At 42.0% G+C, this 18867-nt stretch overlaps 1 protein-coding gene across 1 annotated transcript in view; it reads right to left on the bottom strand.

Annotated features, from left to right (window-relative positions):
* Positions 1-12568: 12568 nt before the first annotated feature.
* LOC141098825 (vomeronasal type-2 receptor 26-like) overlaps positions 12569-18867 on the bottom strand; it is a 45171-nt gene continuing 38872 nt past the window's right edge. The window contains exons 3-4 of the mRNA XM_073586798.1: positions 13407-13464; positions 12569-13332 (exon numbers count right to left, since the gene is read on the bottom strand). Of these exons, the coding sequence (XP_073442899.1) occupies positions 12569-13332; positions 13407-13464 (822 nt within the window). The remainder of the gene's footprint in view (positions 13333-13406; positions 13465-18867) is intronic.

Genomic DNA, 18867 nt, shown 5'->3' on the forward strand with positions numbered 1-18867 from the left:
ATTACTCACCGATCACTATCGCTGGCCAGGATGTGGAGATGGTTGAGAGCTACAAATATTTGGGGGTTCACCTTGACAGCAAACTTGATTGGAGATGTCATACAGAGATGGTTCACAAGAAGGGAATGAGCAGACTGTACTTTCTGTGGAAGCTCAGGTCATTCAATGTGTGCAGTAAAATGCTGGAAATGTTCTACCAGTCCGTTGTAGCGAGCGCCAACTTTTTTGCTCTCATTTGCTGGGGCAGTAGTGTGCGAGTATCTGACGCTAATAAGCTCAACAAACTTATGAAGAAGGCAAGTGCAGCTGTTGGCCTCCATCTTGACTCTTTTGAGGAGGTAGTGGAGGATAGGATTAAAAAGAAGTGCAGGACTATAATGAACAATAATACACACCCACTATACGAGCTATTCTGGAATCAGAAGAGCACATTCAGCAGCCGTCTAATCCCACTAAGGTGCAAGAAGGAGAAATTCAGGAAATCGTTTGTGCCTACTGCTATGGGGATGTATAACAATTCACTAAGGGTGAAAGATGGCTGCGACCTAGGGCTGGCGCACTAAGGGAAATGATCAGAGATAGTGTTGAGCATTCCGATACTGCAAATATCGGGTATCGGTCGATATTCACGTTTTCGGACTTCCGATACTGAGTTCCGATAGTTTTACAATATCGAATACCGGAATCGGAAGTTCCCATAATGCAATGAGCCAGTTGAGGATCCTAAGAAGTGTGGGCACATCCTGTTAGGCATTCTGAAATGATGAAAAACAAATATGTGACATGCACAAGTGTGAACAAGTCGGTAAGACAATGCCCACACCACCCAATGGCTGAACCACAACAAGAAAGCACAAAATGACAAATTTGCAAAAATACTCTGCAGTAAAAAACATGTTAGTAATCAGCAAGTGCTGTATAACAAATACAGGGTATTTAGTCGATACGTTTTTTACAAAAAATATATACCAAGCTGCTTCACCACGTCACGGTAACCCTTCACGAAGCAGTCCCTATCTAATGTATTTAAAACCTGAACGTGTGAACAGTGTCTAAACGAACATGATACTGACAGGCGCTTCCCAGTATATGGGCTTGTGGTGAAAGACAGCTCATTTATGTGCACGTCACACAGGAGAGGTGTGGGGTCTCCCAAACCATGCTGAGCACGGAAAAAACAGATTAAAACCAAATATGTGACATGCAACAGTTTTTTACTGCAGAGTATTTTTTGCAAATTTGTCATTTTGTGCTTTCTGGTTGTGGTTCAGCCATTGGGTGGTGTGAGCATTGTCTGACCGACTTGTTCACACTTGTGCATGTCACATATTTGTTTTTAATCCGTTTTTTCCGTGCTCAGCATGGTTTTGAGACCCCACCCCTCTCCTGTGTGACGTGCACATAAATAAGCTGTCTTTCACCACAAGCCCATATACTAGGAGGCGCCTGTCTGTATCCTGTTTGTTTAGACACTGTTCACACGTTCAGGTTTTAAATACAATAGATAGGGACTGCTTCGTGAAGGGTTACCGTGATGTGGTGAAGCAGCTTGGTATATATTTTTTGCAAAAAACGTATCGACTAAATACCCTGTATTTGTTATACAGCACTTGCTGATTACTGTCATGGTTTTTACTGCAGAGTATTTTTGCAAATTTGTCATTTTGTGCTTTCTTGTTGTGGTTCATTCTGAAATGATGTCATCATGATGTGTTATAATGGAGTGTGGGCGGTGCATTGGCGGAGACTGTGTGTCTGTGTGCGCGGGTGGGGTCTGTGCATGACCGTGGGGGGTCTGTGCGGGCCTGCTGGGGATCTGTGCAGGCCTGCCAGGGGTCTGTGCGGGCTGCCAGGACTGTAAGGGAGAAATTACATTTACCCAGCAGGCACCATTTTGCTGGACTAACCATAGCAAATAGCAACCAAAAAATTAGTACAATTCTTAAGCAAATTCTACTCACCTTGAAACAGTTCACTGATCTCCTGCAAAGGCAAAGCTTTACGAGTTGAGAGATTGCAAAACAGTCCAAAAGAGGGACAAAAAAATGAAAGAATTCATGGAACATCATAGATTACTGGTGCAAACATTAGGTCAGAATTCTTGTAAAAATTACTGTACAATTGTGGTGCATTGAGCTTTATAAAGATGTCCCACTGTGTTCTGGAACCTTTCTTTTTTTATTCTGTTTCTATACATTTATCAGATTATAAATCAGATGATTTAATAATCACTAGAGACTAGTGATTAAATTTATTTGAGTGAAATTGAATTCTACTTAAAAGTTTTAAATTCTACTTTCTCCAGAATAGAGGTTTTATTTTTGTAATTCCCTCCTCCAGAATTTGGCAAAATAGTGGTCAGTTGTGTGCAATTTTCTCAATTTTTTTCAACCATTGAGGTTATATTAACTGGCTAAAGGTCAAAAAGAAAAATCATACCGATCTCCTAATTGACAACTCTGGCCACCCTCACTGCTCCTTTTTTGTATTTTCTGAATCATCTTTTCCTGCCGTCGCTGTGGCAAGATTCCATTTCTCTTCTTTCTATGGAAAGCTACTTGTGCTTCATGTTGTGCCAGGACTCTGGCCACGACCAAGCCCTGGACATCTGTGTTCATGCGTCAGGTCGTGAACTCTTGATGGTCTAGCATAAAGATATCTCGGTGTTCGGCATGTGGCAGCAGTAACTAAAGCCACTGAGCACAGTAGAGGCGACTGCGAGCAGCATGGGTGGATGGAAACGAGAGCAGGGAGGTGAGTATAGTTTGATTTATTTCACATCTTACTATTATTGTGCTTTTGGGGTCTCAGAAAATAACGAGAGAAATTCAATTAGCAGAAAATAAATTCTCTATGAATCCAATTTCATGATAAAATACCTTCAACTTCACATATGAGTTTAGTTTGAGCAAAGAATCCAAGGTGTAATGGCAGAAATCAAGTGTGCTGTTGGGCACCTGGCTCACTCTCCCTGCTGGTGCAGTGATCACAATGAAGTTCTGTGCCTAATACTGTGAGAAATCAAAGCAGCCTCCTTTACACTTCAACTAAAACGTCAACTCAGAATGTCGTGATTAGCTTTGAATATGGAAATCAGCTGCAGTGGATAAAACTTTAATGCAAGATCCACAGCGTTTTTGATACTCTATCAAGGAGTGAGATTTTTCTATATATATAGAAAAAGCGTAGAAGAGTAAAAGCATCAAAAACTTCATAAAGAGAAATAAGCCAAAATGTACAGCATGGCGTGTGTGTAAATAAAAGCATAATGGCCAAAAAAAGTGGAAAATTGGGAGAAATACTCTATATCCCTGTTGACTTAGAGCCAAAATATGGTCTCGGTGGTTTTTGCTACAGAGGAGAGAAAGAAAGAAGTTGAAAAGAAGAAAATTTTGTGTTTTCATATAAAATCTGATCAAGCATGACAAAACTTTTCTCTTTTTGTCAAATAAAAAGACCCGTATGTCTCAACGTACAATCACTGCTCAGTACTCACATGGTTTGTTCTTTTGGAGTCAGATTGGAATTTCACACTACTTTTTGATTTTTTTATGATATATTTAAGCAAAGTTGGAAAAAAAAATAAAATGAGAAATTTACGCATACTGTTGTGGTCTAATTTGTCAAATAACAGCATACCATTTTGATAACTTTCTGAGAAAAGTTATCTCAATTAAGTGGAATACGAGAAGTTGACATGGCAAAAGCCATTGGTCTTAGAAGGGTTGTCCGGTGTTGGGGCAGACGTATAAATCCTCACACCACGCAGTGAGCGCAATGTCAGGATTCTCCGATGCCAGCACCAGGAGCAGGCGAGTGCATGACTGCAAGTATGCAAATAATGCTGACTAGAGAAACGTGTCCTTGCTGAATGCAAGAAAATTGAATGAGACCTGAAGTGTCAAAAAAGAATATGGCTTGGAGTGTGAGAATCGAATACTTGTGCTCACACCGTTGGAGAATCCTGACAGTGCTCTCACTTACTGCATTAGAGTTACTGTATACTTGTACTCCAAAGACAAAGAACCACAATTGTCAGATTATACTTTTCTGCCCTGAGATAGCCAAGTGCTAGGTTTTATTCATTCTTTTCACTAACTTTAACAAGGAAAACACTCCAACTAGCTACAATTTGTACTTTATTTTACAATGGGTCTTCAAAAACAGGAATCATCTTTTAATTTAAAATTTTTTGCTTATAAAGCCAAAAGAATAGCACACAATTCACATAAAGAGGTAGAATTGTTCTATTACGTGCTAATGTTATATACTTACAGAATGCAGAGCATTTCAGAAACAGTTTCTTTTATATACTGCCACGGTATTATCCATGAATGTACAGTGAAGATTCCACCTATAATAATATCTCCATCTTGAGAATATTTATATTCAAATGTATAGTCCTTCATTGTTAGACGACATCCAGGAGCTGAGGTCTGAGCAGAGCAAAGCATCATGCAGAAGAGTGATATCCAGCAGAGCTTCAGTAGAAGATCCCATACAATGTACCGGGACATCAGACGATTGGTGAAGACTCTTCTGATCCCAATAGCTTGACAGATGTAAACCTTTCCTGAAAAGATCAGGACTGCACTGACAATGGCAGGTTGAGGGCTTTATAGCTTCTTCCAAGTCATATTTTAGACTCAATGTATAAATTTGCATTCAGCAAAAATGAAAGAAAAAAAAGAATAAATAAAATAAGATCCGTCTCAGGTGTGAAGGAAATATTAGAATTGGAAATAAAATGAATTAAATTAAATATGATGAAACACAAGAACCAATGAGTTACGATTTAGGTCACTAATTTGTTACTTTGTAGAGATCTGCTGTTATATGTTTGGTATAAAAAATTCTGAATATCAGTCAATGTCCACAGTCAATTACAATGTCCATACATTATCACAAGAGCTGTCATCAAACCATTGTTGGGGAGCACAGCAGTTTCAAAGGGATTTCGATGACAGACCCAATGTGAAAAAGTGCCCCTTCTAAAAACCCCTATACACAGCTCATTTGGCAGCGTAAAGCACAGTCAGTCATGGAACTCAATATTCAATGTTTTTACTTGTTGTACAATGTTGCTTAACCCCTTAACCCCCAGAGCTTTTTTCTGTTTTGCTTTATCGTTTTCCGCTCCCCTCCTTCCCAGAGCCATTACTTTTTAATGTTTCCGTCAATATGGCCATGTGAGAGCTTATTTTTTGCAGGATGAGTTGCACTTTTGAATTACACCATTGGCTTTACCATGTCGAATTGTTAGGGATGCGGATCGCAATAAATACAAAATATGAGAAAGTGCGATCGCAACCCAGGGTCCACTGTGCAGAGATGGTATACTGCTGCTCGGTAATGGCAGAGTACTAATTAAACACCGGCAGGTTAACCACTGACCCGGTATGTATGGGAGCAAACTCTGTTACTTCACAGAGCTGCTGTAACAGATGCCAGATCCTGTTAACTTCACAGGACTTGGCGGAGACAGCACCTTTGTACAGTCTCAGGACTCAGCCCCAAAGACACTGGGTTAGAGTCCTTCCAGACCACTAGCGCTTGGCGCTGCAGCTGCGATGCCAGGAAGAAACTGAGCCGAAGATATAGCGCACCTAGTGAGCACAGCACAGCTCTGGCGGATGCCACTAACTACCCAAACTCAGGGCCAGGATTGCGCACGGCGCCGCACTGGCAGTTGCTGCTACTTGACGCAGTATAGTAGTGCCTTGTGCTGGATGGCACAGTTAGGCGCTAGTGTGGTGCAGAGGACTGGATGCACCGTGGCACATAGGCAATGCCACCTGTAGTTGCTGACTTAACTCCAATACCCTATACACATGCACAACCAGAGGGAGTACATAATGAGTCAGTCACCGGAAGGCATATATCCATCTTCACACACACAACTACAAAATACTGTCTAAACTAGCACATGGCCGAGCTTCCATGTGACCTTCCTGATGGTCCAATCGGAACAAGAACGGGACCTGAGCATGTGACCCCCAAACTCCAATGGGAGGTTGAGCCATGGGCATGATCAGTGGAGCGAAAAAGGGACTTAGTCCCAGGAGCTGATCGCTGCTGGCTAGTGCAGGCTGCAATAGCTGAACCAGGAATGGCAGCAGCAACCAACCTGACAGCATTAGCTTGAGCAAGGTGCCTGGAATGGCTAGACCAGATAATCCAAATTTTTGCTAATCTCTCTGGGTATTGTAGCTCCCCCACTCCCTTTATTAATTTTTGTTGCCCTCCTTTGTACTCACTCTAGTTCCATGTGTATAACCTTGCAGCGCTGGGGTCCTGGGTTCAAATCCCACCAAGGACAACATCTGCAAGGGGTTTGTATGTTCTCCCCATGTTTGCGTGGGTTTCCTCTGGGTACTCTGGTTTCCTCCCACATTCCAAAGACTTACTAATAGGGAATTTAGATTGTGAGCCCCATCAGGGAAAGCAATGATAATGTGTGTAAAGTGCTGCGGAATATGTTAGCGCTATATAAAAATAAAGATTATTATTACATTTATCATTATTACCTCCCTGGTCCACTAGAGCTAATGGTAGTTTACACACCCTGAAAATTTGGTGTCAATCAACCCCCTGGAATGAGATATGACCCCCCAAATTTGGGGGTTCATATCTCTTAGCTCCAGTGGACCAGGGTTGTAAAAATGTTGGGGGGGGGGGATCTTGAGGGCACACTAAAAGTTGTGCCCCTCAAAAATAATGCTCCACCTGCCCCATTGACCCTAAAAGTCTGAAAAAATTGCCCCACGCTCATGAACTGTTCCTCTACACTTCCTAAAATTTGAGGTCGCTAGCTCCAAACTGGGCTGAGCGGTGGCCCCTCAAAATAGCCTTGCCCAGCCATAGACTTCAATGTTATGAAGCACCTTGGGTTTTATGGTCTTCACCACACATCTTGATAAGTTCCCTGAGGAGCCCAGTTTCCAAAATCGTTTCACTTGTTTGGGTTTTCCAGTGTTTAGGCACATCAGGGGCTCTCCGAACATGACATGGCATCTGTTAATCATTCCAACCAATTTCACATTCAAATAGTCAAATGGTGCTCCTTCCCTTCAAAGCTCCAACATAGGCCCAAACAGCAGTTTTCCTTGACTTGATGTAAATGGGCATACTCAGGAGAAGTTGAACAACAAACTCTATTGTGCAATTTCTCCAGTTACCTTTATGAAAATGCAAAATTTGGAGCTGAAATCATTTTTATGGGAAAAATGTGATTTTTTTATTTTCATGGCTCAACATTATAAACTTCTGTGAAGTATCTGGGGGTTGAAGGTGTTCAGAACAAATCTAGACAAAAATAGTTTCCAAAATAGTGTCAATTATGTGGGTTTTCCACTGTTTAGGCACATCAGGTTCTCTCCAAACGCGACATGATGTTCGCTAATTATTCCAGCAAAATTTGCATTCAAAAAGTCAAATGGCGCTCCTTCTCTTCCAAGCTCTGCCGTGTGTCCAATTAGTAGTGTTCCTTCACATATTGGTATCTGCATACTAAGGAGAAACTGTGCAACAAACTATATTGTGGAATTCCTCCTGTTACCCTTATTTAAATGCAATATTTTGAGCTAAAAATCATTTTTATGGGAAAAATGCGATTTTTTTTCTTTTCACACTTCAAAGTTGCAGGCCCCGATATGCACCTAAATAATGTTTTTCTCCCCCCTATGGAGTAACGGCATGCTCAGGAGAAGTAGAAAAATATATTGTATGGTACATTTTCTCCTATTACCCTTGCAAAAATGAAAAAATTAGGTCTAAATGAACAAAATTGTGAAAAAAATTAAATATTCATTTTTTTCCTTCCACATTCCATTAATTCCTGTGAAGCACCTGGAGGGTTAATACATTTTTGGAGTGTGGTTTTGAGCACCTTGAGGGGTGCCGTTTTTAGAAAGGTGTCACTTTTGGGTATTTTCTGTCATATAGACCCCTCAAAGTCACTTCAAATTTGAAATAGTCCCTAAAAAAATTGTTTTGAAAATTTTGTTGTAAAAATGAGAAATTACTGGTGAAGTTTTAACCCTTATAAGATCCTAAAAAAAGGTTTCAAAAATTGTGCTGATGTGAATTAGACATGTGGGAAATGTTACTACTAACTCCCTGGTTTAAGGAAATTAAAATTAAAAGTTTGAAAATTGCTAAATGCTCTACATTTTTGCCAAATTGACAATTTTTTTCGCAAATAAACAGTCATATCAAAGAAATTTTACCACTTTCATAAACTCTATAGGCCAAGAAAAAGCAGTACAAGAACCAGTGGAATTCATTGAAGTGTCCCAGAGTTATGACCTCATAAAATGATGGTGGTCAGAAATGAAAAAATTGGCTTGGTCAGTAAGGTGAAAGCAGGCTTTGGCGTGAGGGGTTAAAAGAGAGAAGAGCTTCATAGAGTGGGCATAGGTGAGTACAGTCAATAAATTCAACATAATCTGCTCCACATAAGTAGTATAAACCAGAAAAATACTGTATAAGCCATTCTTTGACTGTAGTACATTACTTGTGAAGGTGCATGTAAGCATTTAAGGAAACCAGGATGGATGAACACAGAACTTAAGCACATGCTGAAAAGGAAGAAAAAAATGTTTATAAAATGGAAAGAAGGAGGCATATCTCAAGAAGAATATAATGCTGTCTGCAGAACCTGCAGGGCACAAATCAGATTTTCTAAAGCAGAAAATGAATTGAGGCTTGCAAGAGATGTCAAAAGCAATAATAAAGGATTTTGGGGATATGTCAAAAGTAAAAGAAAAGTCAAAGATGCTATAGGATTTTTACAGGATGAAAATGATGAAATGGTAAGACAGGATGTTGAGAAGGCTGAACTTTTAAATTCCTATTTTGCATCTGTTTTCTCTCAGAAAGGAAATGTAACATCAACTGTTATTCACTGTCCTATTAAGGGAATAGAAGAATCCAGGATATCTATAAACAGAAAGATAGTGAGGAAACACTTAGCTAACCTAAATGAATTCAAGTCTCCAGGTCCAGATGAATTACACCCCAGAGTACTGAAGGAGATAGCAGAAGAAATTTTTGAACCCCTCTCCATAATCTTTGAAAATTCTTGGAGAACAGGAGAAGTGCCAGAAGACTGGAGAAGAGCAAATGTTGTTCCTATCTTCAAAAAGGGGAAGAAGGTGGACCCAGGCAACTATAGGCCGGTGAGTCTGACTTCTATACCAGGAAAGATCTTTGAACAAATTATTAAACAACATTTATGTCAATACCTGGATAAGAATGATGTGATTAAACAGAGTCAGCATGGGTTTGTAACTAATAAGTCATGTCAGACTAATTTAATTTCCTTCTGTGACGGTATTACTGATTGGGTGGATCAAAGAAATGCTGTAGATATAGTATATCTTGACTTCAGCAAAGCATTTGACAAAGTCTCTCATACAATCCTTATTGAAAAAATGACTAAGTATGGAATGGACAAGGCAACTGTTAGGTGGATTCATAACTGGCTTAGTGATCGGACCCAAAGAGTGGTCGTAAATGGCTGCACATCCAGTTGGAAGAATGTCTCAAGTGGGATACCACAGGGCTCTGTCCTGGGCCCTGTATTGTTCAACATCTTTATCAACGATTTAGATGAAGGAATTGAGGGTAGACTGATTAAATTTGCTGATGACACAAAGCTAGGAGGGATAGCTAATACTAGAGAAGAGAGAGAGAGGATTCAAAAAGATTTAAATAAACTGGAGAAGTGGGCAGCAACTAACAGAATGGATTTTAACAGGGAGAAATGCAAAGTACTACATCTGGGCAATAAAAATGAAAAAAGCATATATAGAATGGGAGGAATAGGGCTAAGGTGACAGCACATGTGAAAAAGACTTGGGTATACTAATAGATCACAGACTGAATATGAGTCAACAGTGTGATGCAGCAGCAAAAAAGGCAAATGCAATTCTAGGATGTATTAACAGAAGCATACAGTCTAGATCACGTGAAGTCATTATTTCCCTCTACTCCTCTTTGGTCAGACCTCATCTGGAATATTGTGTCCAATTTTGGGCACCACATTTTAAAAAAGACATCAACAAACTGGAGCAAGTTCAGAAAAGAGCGACCAGAATGGTGACCGGTCTGCAAACCCTGTCTTATGAGGAAAGGTTGCAGGATTTGGGAATGTTTAGTTTGCAAAAGAGAAGACTGAGAGGAGACTTAATAGCTGTCTACAAATATCTAAAGGGCTGTCACATTGTAGAAGGATCAACTTTATTCTCATTTGCACAAGGAAAGACTAGAAGCAATGGGATGAAGCTGAATGGGAGGAGACACAGATTAGATATTAGAAAAAACTTTTTGACAGTTAGAGTGATCAATGAGTGGAACAGGCTGCCACGAGAAGTGGTGAGTTCTCCTTCAATGGAAGTCTTCAAACAGAGGCTGGACAGACATCTAACTGGGATGATTTAGCGAATCCTGCTTTGAGCACAAATGTGCCAAATTCATAAACAGGCAGACACTATTTTGCAAACTGTATTTTGTAAGAATTCTATATAAAATAGCTGTAGCAGGTGCCGTGCACAATCGAATTCCCCTGACGATCTTAAGCACCCCAGTGAGACACTGATCATATGCATTCATGGGGAGGTGACTCAATATTTCCAAAGATTGCCACATTTCTAGATGGCATTCATTCATTCATTCATTGGCATTCATCTTGACATTTAATCTATATTTTTAAGGTATATGGATTAGAATCTATTATATCATCACAATCACATGACATTTGAAAAAAAAAAAACAATAAAAAATAATGATAGATCTGTGTTTTTTTCACTATTTCAACCCATTTGAAAATTTCCAGTACATTTTATAGTTGCATTGTTAGGCAGCTCCAACCCCCCCAAAAAAAACAAAACTCATATGCTAGAGTTAAACAAAAAAATTAAAAGTCATAGCTCTTTGATGAAAAGGAGGGGTTAAAGGTAGGGATGGGCGAATCCTGAAATACTCGGAATCGCTAGACTCTAAAAAGTCCGACTCGGAAACTCGCTACTCTTTGCGAGTCTAGCGAATCCAATGTTAATGAATGGGGATGCGAGTATTGCAGCGATTCATGTGCTGCCATTTTTTTTGTTCCGCTTACTTCCCGCATGTGGCTGTGCACACCATGCGGAAAGTATGCAGAACAATTGCGGATGGTACCCACGGTCCGGAGGAGAGGAGACTGTCCTCCGGGCTTTGGGCACCATATCCCTGTAAAAAATAGAATTTAAAAATAAAAAATATTGTTATTCTTACCTTCTGACGTCCCGCGCAGCCTTCCCGCCTCTCCACGCATCCGTTCCCAGTAGTCCTTTGCGAAAATGCCCGCGATGGCGTCCGTTCTCGCGGGATCGCGAAGTCTCGCGGTCATTCGCGCGACGTCATCGCGAGCATTTTCGCAAAGGACTACTGGGAACGGATGCGTGGAGAGGCAGGAAGGCTGCGCGGGACGTCGGAGGGTAAGAATAACAATATTTTTTATTTTTTTTACATTTTATCTTTTACTACTGACGCTGCATAGGCAGCCTCAGTAGTAAAAAGTTGGTCACACTTGTCAAACACTATGTTTGACGAGTGTGACCAACCTGTCAATCAGTTCTCCAAGCGATGCTACAGATCGCTTGGAAAACGCTAGCATTTGCATTGGACTCGTTACTGTGCGAGTAATCGCTTGGAAACTCGCAGAGTACCGACTCCTGCGATTCCCCTATTACTCGCAGAGTAACGAGTCCTAACGAGTAGATTCACCCATCCCTAGTTAAAGGGGTAAATGTCATGATCCTGATGGGGTTTTGAGTCCTGTCTGCCCCTTTTCCTGGTCAGGTCATGTCAGGGGTTAACTTTTCCTTGCCTCGTTTTGATTTCAGGTTGGCTATTTCGCCCCGCTGCATCCTGCAGGCGATATCAGTTATATTTTCTGCCTATGGCGTGAGTATCTGACTCTGGTAGTACCCTGATTTGTCCTGCTGTGCTTACTGACTTAGCCCATATCTGTTCCTTCCTCCCTGCCCATCTTGTCTGAGTGTCTCCCTTTGTTTTTGGATTTCATGGTGTTTGACTCGGCTTTATCTCTGACCTGACTTTGTCTGTTGCTTCTGGTACTTCTGCTTTGGACTGGTTTTGATCCTCTGGCGTTCAGCTGACTCTGTGCTTGTTTTTTCCCTTTGTGATGCGTGACGATCCAGGTTTTGACTTGGCTTGTTTGACTACTCTGCTGCCACCTGGTGGTAGCCTCACTACAGTGTTGCAGATCTGCTCTGCCAGACGAGCTATCCTCCTTCCACTCTATTGTCATCTAGTGGAGCTTGCAGCTACCTTCATAGCTGCAGCGTGACAGTAAAATATGACAATTCATATCAACTGTATGTAACACTACATTTTAATTGATGCACTAAGGAATTGCATTGCCGATAATGGGTTTAGTTTATTGTAACAGCTAATCATTCTTAACCCTGATCCATGGAATTGAACTTATCATTAGACCAGCTATGAAACAAAACCAGTTTATCAAGTCACGATAACAGATACAACTTTACCATGATGTTTAGGTTTATTTTTCTAAAAATTGTCTTGTTTTTGTTCCTGATTTTGCCAGTATGTTCCAAAGCTTAGGTAAGAATATACAGATCACTATCCCGTTACCTGAAGTCCATATGGCAAAAACTTCTACACTAATCATTTTTTTCCCTTTACTGCTTATATAAGCCGGGATGGCACAGATCCAGACACTGAAGAACACCAGCATGCTGAAGGTGATGTGCTTGGCTTCATTGTAGATATCAGGTAATTTCCTAACCATAAAAGCCAGAATTAGACTCACAGCCGCCAGAAACCCCATATAGCCCAACATGAAATAAAAGGCCAGTCGTGATCCCTCATTACACTGAATGATGATCTTTCCAGGATAGGAGTCCATGTCTAGCTCCTGAAATGGAGGAGAAAACAACAACCAGAGTATTGCATTCAGGACCTGAAGAGATGATAAGATCATCACTATACAATTAGGAAGTTTAACACTGAGCCATTTTCTCCAGGAGCTGCCAGGTGTGGTGGCTTTGAAGGCAATACAAACCATGATGGTCTTGGCCAAGATTGATGACAAAACTACAGTGAAGATGATCCCAAAGGAGACATGACGGAGCATACAAGTTATATCCACTGGTTTACCAATGAAGAGGAAAATACAGAGCAAACTGAGCTTGAGAGAAACAAGGATGATGAAGCTGAGATTCCGATTATTAGCTCTGACAGCAGGAGTATTCCGGAAACGTATAAATATTCCGATTAGTAATATAATTGTAGTAGAAGATAAAACTAACAAGAACAAGAAGACATAGGCGACTACATCAGTGTCATAAGAGAGAAACTCAATAACTTTAGGGACACACTTGTCTCTTGCATCATTTGGCCATTCGGAGTATGAACACTTTTCACAGTTTTCAGCATCTGAAATATAGAAATGTAAGTAATAGAAAAGCAAAATCAAAATGTATTAAACATTTGTTTTTGTGAATGTTTAAATGTATTGTATGGGAACAACCTTACTAACTAGGCCTAAGTTGGCTTAATGGCCGAACATCTCTTTTTGTTTCTTTTTTATTGTTGCATAACTTTTAATTTTTACCTTAATATAGCTTTATTGGGCTTCTTTATCGTGGGATGAGTTGTATTTGTCAGTGGCACGATTTTGAGACTATTACTTTATTGATATCTAACATTTTCAAATTATTTAAATTTAACATTATCCTTTTGAACAGTACAACTGTGGTAAAATTATATTTATATAGTTTTGTTTACATTTTATTTCTATGCAATATGTAAAAAAAAGTTGACATATTTAGAGAGCTATATGTTTCATTATTTTTAGTCAGTTTAACTGTGGGTTCCTTTTTTGCTTGAGAAGATTAATTTAGATTGAAACTACTTTTTGATCACTTATTAGAACAATTTTTTGGAAAGTGTAACTAAATAAACAGATATTCGGGAATTTTAATGATTTCAAATCCTTAAAGGGGTTGTACAGGATTGTCACAAAAGTCTGCAGCCACTTCTGTGCCGGAGGCGAGGCCAACCGGTTATACAATCACAATTATGCAATACTAAAAATAGGCACAATGCTATTGCATCGGGAGTGACATGAACATCCGCCGGCGGGCAGCTCAGCCAATGAGCGTTGCTGCACGGAATTTGAATCCCCAGCCAAAGCCACGCGGCCCCTGGCGCTCAGTCAATGAGTGGCGCAGGATTCATATCTCCCGACCCGCCGGCTGAGCCAATGAGCGGTGCTGTGCGGGATTTGAATGCATGCATGGCCCTCTCACCCCCTATCCTGGTATACATGGTCCTCTCACCCCCCTTTCCTGGTATGTATGGCTCTCTCATCCCCCTATCCTGGTATGCATGGTCCTCTCACCCCCCATATCCTGATATGCATGGTCCCCTCACTACCCTTTTCCTGGTATGCATGGCTCTCTCACCCCCCTATCCTGGTATGCATGGTCCTCTCACTCCCCTATCTGGGTATGCATGGTCCTATCACCCCCCAATCCTGGTATACATGGTCCCCTTATCCCCTTTCCTGGTATGCATAGTCCCCTAACTCCCCAATCTTGATATGCACAGTCCCCTCACCCCCTATCCTGATATGCATGGTCCTCTCATCCCCCTATCCTGGTATGCATGGTCCCTTCAACCCCTATCCTGGTATGCATTGTCCTCTCTTGCCCTTATCCTGGTTTGCATGGTCCTCTCACTCCCCTATCCTGGTATGCATGGTCCTCTCCCCCCTATCCTGGTATGCATGGTCCCTCTCACCCCTCTTTCCTGGAATGCATGGTCCTCTCACCCCCCAATCCTGGTAATGCATGGTCATCTCACCCCCTTATCCTGGTAAGTATGATCCCCTCACCCCTATCCTAGTATGCAAGGCCCTCTCAGCCCCCTATCCTGGTATGCATGGTCCTCTCACCCCCTATCCTGGTATGCATGCTACCTCTCACCCCCCTATCCTGAAATGTATGGTCCTCTCACCCCTATTAAACTGCACACATACAAAAAAAAACATTTATACTCACCTTTCTTCCCTGTGCTCCATCCTTGTCCCGTTCTGCCGGAGGCTGAGGGAGGAACGCCGGAATACGAGCATGCCCATACCGCACTGTCCGGTGCCATATTGCTGAAGGCACACTGTGTCTTCAGTAAAATGGCGCCGGATAGCGCTATGCTCATGCACGATTCTGACACCACACTCCTGCCCCAGTCTCTGGTGAAAAGAGAAGCACAGTGGCAATACTCCTCCCGGTCAGGTAAGTATGTAAGTAAGGTATCCCCCGCCCCGCCGGCTTAGCCAATAAGTGGTACCATGTGGGATTTGAATCCCCGCCAAGCCTCAGTTGGCAGGTGGCTCAGCCAATTAACAGAGCCGCGCGGCTTTGGCTGGAGATTTTAATCCCGGGCTGCTCGTCGGGGGATTCAAATCCCACGTGGCAACGCTCATTGGCTCAGCCGGCGGGCTGGAGATTTGAATCCTGGCTACCATATCAGAATACCCATAACTTGGGTTTTCCAATATGGTGGTCGGCGTAGTTTCGGCCATGGTGGGATGTGGGATAGCGACACAATCGCCGGAAGCTGTGACCGAGCCGATTGGCAATTATATATTATATGCAAACTCCTGGCCACATTCCGACTAAATAGGTTGAGCTTTGTTTAATTTACTTGTATTCACATGTAGCTCCCATCCTTCTGAGATTTCTTTCCCTCTGCACCAGGCTGAATAGACCTAAGGAAATGTAGGTTGTAATATTGTGATGTCACACATCACAACTGTATGCAGATGACACTCAGATCTACCTCTCTGGCCCAGATGTCATCTCTCTGCTGTCCAGAATCCCGGAGTGTCTATCAGCCATATACTCCTTTTTCACCTCTCGCTTACTAAAACTCAACGTAGACAAAACTGAACTCATTATCTATCCTCCATCTCACGTATCTTCCCTACCCAATCTATCTATTATGGTAAACGGCATCACGCTCTCTCCCGCACCTGAAATCTGCTGCCTCGGAGTAACTCTCGACTCTGCCATGTCCTTCAAACCACACGTCCAAACTCTTGCCACCTCCTGTCGCCTCCAACTCAAAAATATTTCCAGAATCCTTCCCTTCCTCAGTCCTCAGTCTAAAACTCTTGTACATGCCCTCATCATCTCCCGCCTTGACTACTGCAACACTCTCCTCTGTGGCCTCCCTGCCAACTCTCTTGCACCACTCCAGTCTGTCCTCAATTCTGCTGCCCTACTAATCCACCTCTCTCCTCGCTACTCCCCTGTCTCTCCCCTCTGCAAATACCTCCATTGGCTCCCAATTCCCAACGAATCCAGTTCAAACTACTAACACTGACCAACAAAGCCATCCACAACCTATCCCCTCCCTATATCTCTGAACTAATCTCCCAATATCTTCCCCCACGTAATCTTCGATCCTCCCAAGACCTCCTACTCTCCTCCACACTTATTCGTTCCTCATACAACCGCCTCCAAGATTTCTCTTAAATAACCCCTATCCTCTGGAATACCATTCCTCAACACATCCGATTATCCACCACCCTCGGATCCTTCAAACGGAACCTGAAAACCCATCTTTTCAGGAAAGCTTACAGCCTGCAATAACCATTCTGCCGCCTCACCACCGCCTGAGCTGCTGCACCCCCGACTTTCTGTCTCTTCCCCACTTTCCTGTAGAATGTAAGTCCGCAAGGACAGGGTCCTCACCCCTCTGTACCAGTCCATTATTGTAAATTTGTTTACTGTTAAAGATATCTATAACTTTGTATGTAACAATATCTATATATTTGTATGTAACCCTCTTCCCATGTACAGCACCATGGAATTAATGGTGCTATATAAATTAATAATAATAATAATAATAATAATAATAAGCATGTTGAACCGCTCTGATGTTGGCAATTCTCACCATGCAAAATATCATCTACTCAGCTCAGTGCTTAGAGGGGTGAGCTATGTTTTCATGAATATGCTGGGTTCAGAAAGGAGTATTTCAGGATTAGATTGCACTCCCGACTAAGGAAGCACTATGCTTTTACTTTTGACAATTCGCTAGAAAACACCTCAGCAGCGCTTCATACACATAAACACAATCACCTCTGTTAGCAAATATCTACAAAGCTGGATACAAAATTGTTTTCTTAGTAGTGGTAGTCTGTAGTGACGTCTTTCTGTAGCTAAGACACTTTCGTGGTTTATTTACACAGATATGATGTAATAAAGTAATAAAGTTCATAATTTGGTGCATGCGCTCTAAATAAATAACTTAAAAAAATCTCATGAGTCCACCTGCATTTTTGATAACCAGCCAGGGCAAAACTGACAGATATGGGCTGCAACCCTTAGATTTCAGCTTTAGCAAAGTTGGTTATCCAGAATAGAGGGGTCCCCACAGTTTTTTTTTAAATTATTTAAATAAATATTTTTTAAGAAATGGCGTGGAGACCGTGGTAATCTCAGTCTGGTAAGGGGACATGGATATTGACCCCCATAACCTAAAAATAGCGGGCCACAGCCGCCCAGAAAAGGTACATCTATTAGATGCGCCAACTCTGGCACTGTGACCATCTGTTTCCACTTGCATTTGTACAGTGACATCAAGCCTTCGAGTTAGTAATCGATAGTAGAGATGAGCAAACCTTTCAAGGTTTGGTTCTGTTCGGATTTGACGAATGAAACTCCATTTGCCAAACAGTTTGCCAAACGGTTCATCGAATGTACCCAAACCCTGCTACATTCAATGAGAGACAAAACCAAAGGTATTAAAAACACTTTCAGGAGTGACAAAAAGCTTCCCAAACAGCTAAAATTAGGATTAGGCATCATGAAAAGTGTTGTCAATTGACCCACAGTAGAAATTTGCAAATGGCACACAAGCAGTCAGCCATAGGCCATGCATGAGGTATCATGGTCTGGCCCAGCATGAAATTGGAGTTTGAATGAGGACCTGGTGGTTAAGACAGCTGTGTAAGCCTTCTTAGCTGGGAGACCTAACACCTCATGCAACACCTCCATTTTTTTATTCCAGCCACACTCAGATGGCACAAACATCAGTTTCATAAACAACTATTGATAGAAAAATATAAGAAGAGTTACTAATTGACTGATCAATTGACCCACTGTAGAACCTGTTATAATGGCACACAAGCAGTCAGCCTTGGACCATGCATGAGGTATCAGGGTCTGGCCCAGCATTCAAAACTTGGAATTGAAGTTTTCATGAGGAACAGGTGGTTAAGGGAGCGGTGAAAGACTTTTTAGCTTGGAGACCTCACACCTCATTCAACACCTTAAATTTTTTTTCCAGCCGCACTCAGATGGCACAAGCATCAGTTTCATAGACTACTATTGATTGATTGAATGTAACAATAGTAGCACAGGTATTTGACTGATCAATAGTGTTGAGCATTCCGATACCGCAAATATCGGGTATCGGCCGATATTTGCTGTATCGGAATTCCGATACCGAGTACCGATATTTTTTTCAATATCGGATACCGGGATCAGAAGTCCCCATAATGCAATGAGCCTCTGTTGTGGCTGTGATTGGCTGCTGAAATGATGTCATCATGATGCGCGGTCTGTGCGGGCCTGCCGGCGGTCTGTGCGGGTCTTCCGGCGGTCTGTGCGGGCCTCTCGGGGGTCTGTACGGGCCTGATGGGGGTCTGTGCGGGCCTTCCGGCGGTCTGTGCGGGCCTCTCGGGGGTCTGTACGGGCCTGATGGGGGTCTGTGCGGGCCTTCCGGCGGTCTGTGCGGGCCTCTCGGGGGTCTGTATGGGCCTGATGG

Source organism: Dendrobates tinctorius, unplaced genomic scaffold (genome assembly GCF_039654945.1).
Source record: "Dendrobates tinctorius isolate UK_male_01 unplaced genomic scaffold, ASM3965494v1 ptg000095l, whole genome shotgun sequence".
Classification (NCBI taxonomy): Eukaryota; Metazoa; Chordata; class Amphibia; order Anura; family Dendrobatidae; genus Dendrobates; species Dendrobates tinctorius.